Genomic DNA, 9,318 nt, shown 5'->3' on the forward strand with positions numbered 1-9,318 from the left:
TTTAATTAACAGACTGTTTACTTCCCTTTGTTAACTGATGTTACATAACACCACATCTAACACCAATTCCTACAGAATCTCTGTAATGCCTCTCTCCACATAGATATTTCATAGTTGTATTTTTTTTTTAAACTGTTCTTCAGGTTTTTTTTTTCTTTCAGTTTTTGACTCATGAAACTTTTTTTTTTTAAGATTTTATTTATTTGACACAGAGAGAGAGATCACAAGTAGGTAGAGAGGCAGGCAGAGAGAGAGGGGGAAGCAGGCTCCCCGCCAAGCAGAGAGCCTGATGTGGGGCTCCATCCCAGGACCCTGAGATCATGACCTCAGCTGAAGGCAGAGGCTTTAACCCACTGAGCCACCCAGGCACCCCCTGACTCATGAAACTTTAAGAGTTTGACTCTTGAAAGTTCAAGGAGTCAGGAAATACAAGAAGAGAAAAAGAAACATAGAAGTAAAAACTGAGAGAGAAAGTAGCAGGAGAAAAGAAACATGAGAATATAAATGAGAGAAGGCCAGAAGGTCAAGGTGTGTAGAAAAAGAAAAAAAGGCAACAGACAAAAAATGAGGTATAAACATATAACCCTTAAAAAAAAAAGTCACTGAAGAGAGAAGACGGACTTGAGATTCAGGAAGCACACAAGGAAGAGTAAAGATCAAAGTCTAGATCTGTCCAATAAAAGGAGTATATAAGATATTTGGAAGTACCTCATGAAAGATTGTGGTAATCTCTTTGATAAAAAGGACAGCACAACTCTAAGATGGAATATATGGTAAAGATATTGGTATTAGGTTGATACATGGACAGACATAGTAGGTTTTTTCCTACTAGTTGAGCAACTGATGTCCAAAGATGTGAGCTGATCTAATCCAGAATTTGTTAAAAGAATGAAGACCTGCTCAAAGCTGTTGGTATGGATGCCTAACACTGGGCTAGGCAGTAGGATAGACCACACATTGTATTTGCAGTGTAGGTTTGTAGATACATATGCCTAAAAGGAATTAGAAAACAATATAACTCGGTACATAATTGGTGTTGGACTGCATTAAATATTGGCCTTTATTTGTAAAGAATTTTCAAGAGGGGAAAGAAGGCAATTCTGCAAATTAGGCAGTATACAGATGATGCGTGAGCCCTCAGAGATCAGTGATAAGAGCTGGTGATAAGCTGCCAGGCCAGGATCCTACCAAGGCTGATGGTGGTAATTGCGGTGGGGGTGTTGGAGGACTGGGATGCTAATGCAAAATTTTTTGGGAGTGGGGGGAATAGGTACTTTGAAGTTCTCTTCTTACTTTGAGGGTCTAAGTTTAAAAGAAAAACTGTTCCAGGCAGGCAACTGTTGAGTAGGAGTGCATTATTCTCTTAAATATTATGAAATTACTTCATTATGTATTTTCTCATTTTCTAACCTCTTCTCTACAATAGTACAGGGCTTAGCAACACAATACTTCTCTTATCCACCTGCCTAATGAATGGCATTGAGTTGGCCTTCTCATTTCTTCTTTCTTTCAGAACCATTTTAGGTACTGCATACCTCCTTCTTGATTAGCATACTATAGTATAGTGGTTCTTAAATGTGTAAACTTAGAGGGACTATTAAAAAAGATTCCGGTGATGTGGTATATATACACAATGGAATACTATTCAGCCATCAAAAGAAATGAAACCTTGCCATTTGCGACGACGTGGATGGAACTAGAGGGTATCATGCTTAGCGAAATAAGTCAATCGGAGAAAGACAACTATCATATGATCTCCCTGATATGAGGGAGAGGAGATGCAACATGGGGGGTTAAGGTGGTAGGAGAAGAGTAAATGAAACAAGATGGGATTGGGAGGGAGACAAACCATAAGTGACTCTTAATCTCACAAAACAAACTGAGGGTTAATGGGGGGAGGGGGGTTGGGAGAGGGGGGTGGGATTATGGACATTGGGGAGGGTATGTGCTATGGTGAGTGCTGTGAAGTGTGTAAACCTGGCGATTCACAGACCTGTACCCCGGGGATAAAAATATATTATATGTTTATAAAAAATAAAATTAAAAAAAATTTAATGCAAAAAAAAATGTGATTGAGGCATCATACCTTTTTTGGTTTTCTAACATCATGGTGAATAAATAGCTTCAATGTAAAAAAAAAAGATTCCAGTGATTCTGATTCAGAGGGTCTGGGATGGGGCCAAGAATTTGCACTCTTACAAGTTTGTAGGATAACACTGGTCTAAGACCACTCATGTGACTAATCCATCTTCGCTCTCTCAAGTGGTACAAGTAAGAGTAAGTACAATGAAGGAGTCCTCAGGATTAATCAAGTTTGTCACTGATTTGGCAAATAGGTTTGTGCAAGCTTCTAAAGAAAAGGAAAATATCTTGTGTGCACCTCGCCACCTCTTTTAGTGGCCTTTTCCTTTTTTTCCCCGGGGCCTCTATTAGAGCTCCTACTCATCCCCTATGTGCTTCACTGTTGGTTTGATCATCCTTAGCAGAAAAAACGTTGATCTCAAAGACCAGTATTTAAAGGTATTCAATGTGGGATTCCTCCTGGGAGAATTTAAAAGAACAATGTATAAATGCAAAGGGAAAATTACCCATACTATAATTTCAAACAATGGGAATGATTCCTCCACCTATATGAATGGACACAATAGTTTATATATATTCTAGCATAAAAGACAAAACAAAACCCATCTCTCTGGCTATATTTAGTGTGAGATTTCAGTTTATTGGTCATTTTTGAAACTATGCACAATTTTATGTGGCACTTTGGAACCTTGACATTTGCCTTGTTCAAGGTTCTCTACGCTTTACATACGCATCCCAGAGTATGACCCGCCTTCTGCACACAAATGAGTGTTGCAACCCTCCTCTACCCACGTTAGTAGTACCCAACAGACTTGCGATGACACTGGTTTAAATGTGTGTGTCAGGGGGTAGAGAGACAGGACAGAGAGGAGATATGATGATGTGAATGAAGAAAACAATGTCTATACTCTTAGAAAACCGACTTTACAACCACTATTTCTACCAAAATTCTTAGCCCTCCCCTTAATGCTCTCCTATCTATTTCGTTTACTTGAGTTTCAGAACGTTGTTTAAATTTTTTTTTTTTTTTTTTTTTACTACGGAATAGTCATATAGTGATCGCTAGTACGCCATGAAAATAAAATAATAGTACTGCCTTTAAATTCGAAGCAATCTTCCTACCCCTGGGCCTTGGCCATCTGGGTTCTGCGCCACTGACTGAAGGTGTTTTTTCTACCAGTCAGGAAGCAGGAACTGGCTTCGCGGCATCTTCCTTTCCCTTTTTCTCCGTTTCTTCCTCTCCACCCCTCCGGGTCCCTCCCGTCTCTCCTGTTTGACAGTGCCCAGCGGCCGCGTGCTCGGGTACCCACTCCTCCCAAAGCCGGTCAAACAAAACCCACGGAGGCAGACGCGCGCCACCGACCAGAGAAGCGGCGACGCCACCACCAGCTCTAACCCTACCGTAACAGAGAGCGCGGCCGCGCATAGCGCGCCCCCGCGGCTTCCTTCCCTCCCGACTCTTCCTTTTCCTCCCTTCAGGCCCAGCGTCCTCACCCCCGCGCTAGGAATGCGCCTGCGCAGAAGCTGCCCTCGCCCTCCTCCCCCGCCCTTCCTTTCCTCGGCTCCTCCTCTGGTGCCCCGCCTTCCTTTCTCTCTAGTCGGTTTTCATGAGCGCTCCAGGTTGGAGCAGTTCAGTCGATTTCCCCACTACCCCGCCCCCCTTCCTCTTTTCTCCCCACCCCTCCCATCTCCAGTCGGGTGGAGAATGAAGCGGCTGCAGTGGCCCCAGCCCCAGCAGCGGCACCGGCGGTGGCTGCGGTGGGGGTGGCCGGAACTAGGGTGGTGAAGAAGCGGTGGCGGCGGCGGCGGCGGTGGCTGAAGGAGCGGCAGCCGCCCCAGCCGCTTCCTCTGTGCTTCCCTTCCTCTTTAGTGCAGCCAGGAAGTTTTTTACTTCTGTGCATGTGTGTGTGTGTGCGCTTGAGTGTGGGTGTGTAAGCTGAAGGTTTGGGGCGGTGTTTGTGCAGGCGTTGCAGGCGTTTTTTGCCCACTTCGCTTCCCGTAACCCGGGCAGCTCCGGAGCCTGGGCTGTGGCCCGAGGAGGGGGCGCGGCGGCGGGCTCTCTCCTTTTGTTGTTGTTTCCTCCGCCTGGGGAGCTGAAGGGGGGACGCGCCTGGGTGGGGCGGCTCGGAGCCCGGGCCTGGTGGCCCCCGGGGCTCCCGGGCGAGTAGGGTAGAGTAGAGTAGAGCGGGCTTCAACATGATGGCGGCCGAGGCCGGCAGTGAGGAGGGCGGCCCGGTGACCGCCGGGGCAGCTGGAGGCGGCGCAGCCGCGGGCTCGAGTGCCTATCAGGCAGTCTGTAGGGTGAAGATACCCCCGGCCCTGCCAGTGGCAGCCGTCCCCTATTCTGGGCTGACGGAGGCCGGAACGGCCGGGACTCTGGCTGGCGGAGCCGCTTTGGGGTCAGCGTTTCTAGGAGCCGGGTCTGTGTCGGGAGCAATGGGGGGAGCCGGACTGTCAGGGGGAGGTGCTGCTGCTGGCGTGGCTGGTGCTGCCGCTGCCGCCGGACCTGGAGGAGAGATGGTTCTCGCCAAGGGGACCCCTTCGTTGCCTGCTGAGACCTTCGGGGCAGGCGGCGGATTCCCTCCTCTGCCGCCGCCGCCTCCTCAGTTGCCCCCTTTGGGCGCGGGCCTGGGAACAGTTGACGAAGGTGACTCTCTGGATGGACCAGAATACGAGGAAGAAGAGGTGGCCATCCCGCTGACTGCTCCTCCAACTAACCAGTAAGTCAAGACAGCTGTTCAGGAATTGGGGCAGCTGGCTCCTAGAAAGAAGTGGGAAAACTTGCCTCGTTCTTTCAGTTGAGATTTGTTCTGAAAAGTTTTGAAGCTTCGGGTTCCGCGCGTGGGGATTTAATTTGATCACTCATCCTCCCTACGGGCATGCTCCCTAGCGTCTTAGTATATTTATTGTTACTCTGGGAAGATGTAAAGTTTTTGAGATTGGGAGTGAAAAACGTGTATCCATTGAGAACCGGATATAGTTCTGCCTCTTCCAAATTAAGGTTGCGTCCTGGGATTCAGCTGAGCTTGCAGCTACCAAGGCAGTCACAGTCTCTTTTAACCTGTGTGTGCATTCCCTATTGAAGCCAGGTTATTAGTAAGAAGCTTTGGAATATATAAGTGTTTGAATGAATATTGTATAGATACCATTTGAAACATGCACTCGTCAGAATGCTTTGTTTTTGTGGCACTGCAAATCCCAACCCATGGCTTTGCAAGCATAGCGATGCTGAAGTCTTCGGATCACTTATGAAGATGTGGGTCAGCAAGAAAGGAAAGGAATTCTGTGAATTACAGGTGTGAGTAAGGGCCATAGAATTCCCGTTTATTAATATCAGTGTAGTCGTTTATGGTTGAGGCTTTGTAAGTACAACACTGAAGTAAAATAAAATTAACACTAAAACACTCTATTGGTGGCCAGTACAGTGTTCTTTGTGACAATTAGTTTTGACAGCATATTGCAGAATATATAGGGCAAATCGTTTTTTCATACATACCTTCCCCATATTTGTTCCCTTCATAAGTGAACATAGGTAATATATTTATAAAGGTGGACCTTGATGAGAGGAAAATTTTGATGGGATGTGGTAATAGATGGCAAAACCGTTTTTATAGATCCCTCACATCAGTATTATTTGACCTTTAGAAATTTGATAACCTTGGTGTGGTGTGTCAGAGGAAAAAAATATTTGGTTCCTATGTTGACAGTCACTCGGAACAATTGGAAGTTTTTGTTTGTTTGTTTTCGATAAGCTATGGAAGATTTAGAGAGGACTTACAAAATGAATTAGAAAAAGATTCTGTAATGATCCATTTTTGACTTAAGGCTACATCTTTTGATACTTAAGGTGGAAAAATAAAATTAACCTTATTTATGTCAGCCATGGTATAACAGTATTGCATTCCTTTTATATTGTTAATTAGGAGTTTAATTTTTTTGTCTAATTTTATTCCAACTTACCACATTATGTCTTAGTGTTACAGACTTCTGAAGATGTTCTGGGAGTGTTAAAAATTTGCATTTTACAGCACTGTTTACATACCTTCAAGCCTTTTTGAAAGAATCAGTCAGTTAAATGTTTAAGTGCTCACTACATGCTCAGCACTGCAGTTATAATAAAGCGCAACTTTTCATACCCAAAGAAGATGGTCTTATGTCAAGTGTTTGTGACTGAATTGTATTAGACATATTTGGCATATTGTGGTTCTAAATTTTTTTTAAGAAAAGTTTATTTCGTAGAATAGTTTTACGTTCACAGCAAAACTGGGCAGAAAATATAGAGTGTTCCCATTAAATTTTCAATAATAAACATGAATGAGTACTCAGGAGAAATTGTGTTTGTGGGAAGTCCATCGTGTGAGATTTCCATCATTATTAATATGTATTTGGGAATAAAAATAATACTTGTATGACTGTATTTGAGAATTGTTCATGTTCTGAAAAGTACCTTCCGTTTCTAGTATGTTTTTAAAATTTGTCACGAGAAGTACAAATTTCCCTCTTTTGTTTATCTTAGATATCAACCCAGAGTCATTGGAGGCAATACAGTGTAGTGTTGAAGGGCACATTCTGAAGTTAGACAAGATTTGGGCTGTAATCCTGACTCTGCCACTTAGAGCTGTGTGATCTTGGAAAGGTCAGTTTCCCCATCTGTAAAATGGGGATAATAATGGTACCTCCGTCATAGGGTTGTTTTTGAAGGTTGAATGAGAACCCGGAAGTACTGGCACATAGTAAGTGTTTAGTGTATGGTGTCCCAATGTAACAGTAATATAATTTTATTTTCAATAAATTTCCTACTGATTCTTTTGGTATAGGGACTTCCTCACTTGTAGTTATTTTAAAGAAATGTTGGAACTCCAGAGGACTATCAGAAGTGATTAATTATATTAAAAATTATGACTTCATAAAGGCTGGAATTCTAGCCCGTTAAGTAGTGTAGAGATTAAGTTCAGATCTTTTCTGTAAATTCCTATTTTTAAAGGGCTTTAATGACTTGGTTAAATAATGTCAAATCTTTTGGGGCACCTGGGTGGCTCAGTGGGTTAAGCCTCTGCCTTCAGCTCAGGTCATAATCTCAGGGTCCTGAGATGGAGCCCCACATCCCGCTCTCTGCTCAGCGGGGAGCCTGCTTCTCCCCCCCCCCCTTTTCCTGCCTCTGTGTGTACTTGTGTTCTCCCTCTCTGTCAAATAAACAGATAAAATCTTTAAAAAAAAATGTCAAATCTTTTGTAAAAGTATGAAGAAATGTTCTTGGACTAACAATATTTACTAGTGAGTGCTTACCTTAGTTATTGGATAGCATATTAAGGAGGTTCAGGTCATAGGTTTGAGTCCACAGTGGTTTGTTACAGTAGAGTTCCCTTGTCATGGAGTTCAACCTTGTATTCAGCGAGTTTGGTGCAGTTGGTCACAAGAGAGTCAAATGACAATATATAGATAGACGAGAGCAAATACTTTAATGCCATTAGTGTTTTGTACCTTGTTTTTCTGTGTGCATGGGGAGTCATTGTCTCATGTTTATTACTGACAGTTTTCATTAGTTTGGTTAAGGCCAGAAAAGTTTATATAATTTTAACTGTTTATTTGAATATTTTCCTTTTCGCAAATTTTGAGGAAATAAATTTAAAAAGCAAAAAATTCTCCCCTATGTATTTTTATGCTGTAGAAGATCCCATATCTAAAACTAACAGATTTGATTTTCAAGAGAGAAAAAAGTTAAAGGAGTTTGTCACTGGTACACCTTCTAATTTTATGGACTTGCTTTTAGTGGTCCTGCTTTCTTTGCTTTAGAAGTGAGGCTAATAGTAAAGGAGCATGTTCACTTAGTCTACCTTCAATTATATGTAGAGATTCTGAACTATGAGCCTGCAGTAGCAGGATGCGCTTGGACTGGATCCACTCCACAGATACGTGTATTGCTTTTTCTTGGTGTATTTAGAACATTTAGTAATCAGTCTCCACCACTTAAAAATAGGAAGACTTCACATTTAAGAAGTCTCACTTTCTAGCATCACTTGCAAAATCACAGGATTTGGCTCTACCTGGTTGCTGTTCCTGTTTGATTGTAGCTTGCTAGAGCTGAGTAGTGGTTGCCCCATTTAGGTAAGTTCTAAGCTTTGGTTTGCTGTAGCCTCTACTAGGCTACTACTTGCTTTGCCTTTGATATTATTTGCCTGGCAGGTGGCATAGATCTTACCTTGGACACAATATGCAGGCTTCTCAAGCCTGAAACTTGAAGGAAAAGGAAATACGGAACATAAAAGATGCCTTTCTTTTCCTCAAAAAACATGTGACTATCTCTACAAAAATAAAATAATTCTAATTAAGCCAAATAATTATTAGAGGTGAATGTTAGGACATGTAGTGTTCATTAACTTTGTCACTAATTGCATTATAACTATGGGTGAGTCATTATTTCTTAGTAAAATTGGGAGGAGGTGAGAATTGCAAGGATTAGTTAAGTACAGAGTGGTTGCTGACCAGGACCCAGATTTTTTTTTTTTTTTAAACCATATCTGTATGAATAGTAGAACAGTGTAGTGGGTGCTTAATTTACGGGATACAAAAATGAGTAAGATGCCCATTTTCTCAGTTCTCTCTTCCGGGACAGTTATAGATCTAATAGGAAGTTAAGTAAACCAACTACTCTCACTCAGGCTAGATTAAGATAAATATCATGAGTGAAGTATGAACAAAAGGTCATGGGCTTTAAAGGAATAAGAAAAGTATATAATTAGGATCAGTAAGTCTTTGAGGAAAGGTAGCAAGTATGTTATCCCTGTTGCTTAATTTATTTTCTAAACAAGACCTTATTGGTTCTCACACCCTTTGCCTAATGATTCTGTCATGTGAAAAAGAATTACAAGTTAAAGGAGTATAAACTTTTGACCCCGAGTGAAGAGTCTATCCTACTGAACTCTTAATTTTATTTACCACTGGTCTGGAAGGAGGTTGAAGGAAGTTGAAGGAAGTGCCTGTAATTCCTGAGAATAAAGAGCACAGCCAAAGGGTAGAATTGGTTTGGATCATTGATTAGGCACTCGGGGGAAATCAGGCAAGCATTATAGGTAGAGATAAAAAGAAAAAGGACAGGGGTACCTGGGTTTCTTAGTGGGTTCAGTGTCCCACTCTTAATCTCGGCTCAGGTCTTGATCTCACCGTCTGTGTTGGAGCCCTGCATTGGGCTCCACGCTGTGGGGGGTAGGTTGGTGGGGGGGGGGGGGGGGGGGGGGG

At 42.7% G+C, this 9,318-nt stretch overlaps 1 protein-coding gene across 1 annotated transcript in view; it reads left to right on the forward strand.

Annotated features, from left to right (window-relative positions):
- The first annotated feature begins 3,931 nt into the window (after positions 1-3,931).
- Positions 3,932-9,318, forward strand: part of LOC111148287 (RAS p21 protein activator 1) — a 116,101-nt gene continuing 110,714 nt past the window's right edge. The window contains exon 1 of the mRNA XM_022504767.1: positions 3,932-4,802. Within this exon, the coding sequence (XP_022360475.1) occupies positions 4,279-4,802 (524 nt within the window). The 5' untranslated portion in view covers positions 3,932-4,278. The remainder of the gene's footprint in view (positions 4,803-9,318) is intronic.

Source organism: Enhydra lutris, unplaced genomic scaffold (genome assembly GCF_002288905.1).
Source record: "Enhydra lutris kenyoni isolate GAN:26980312 unplaced genomic scaffold, ASM228890v2 scaffoldscaffold19, whole genome shotgun sequence".
Classification (NCBI taxonomy): Eukaryota; Metazoa; Chordata; class Mammalia; order Carnivora; family Mustelidae; genus Enhydra; species Enhydra lutris.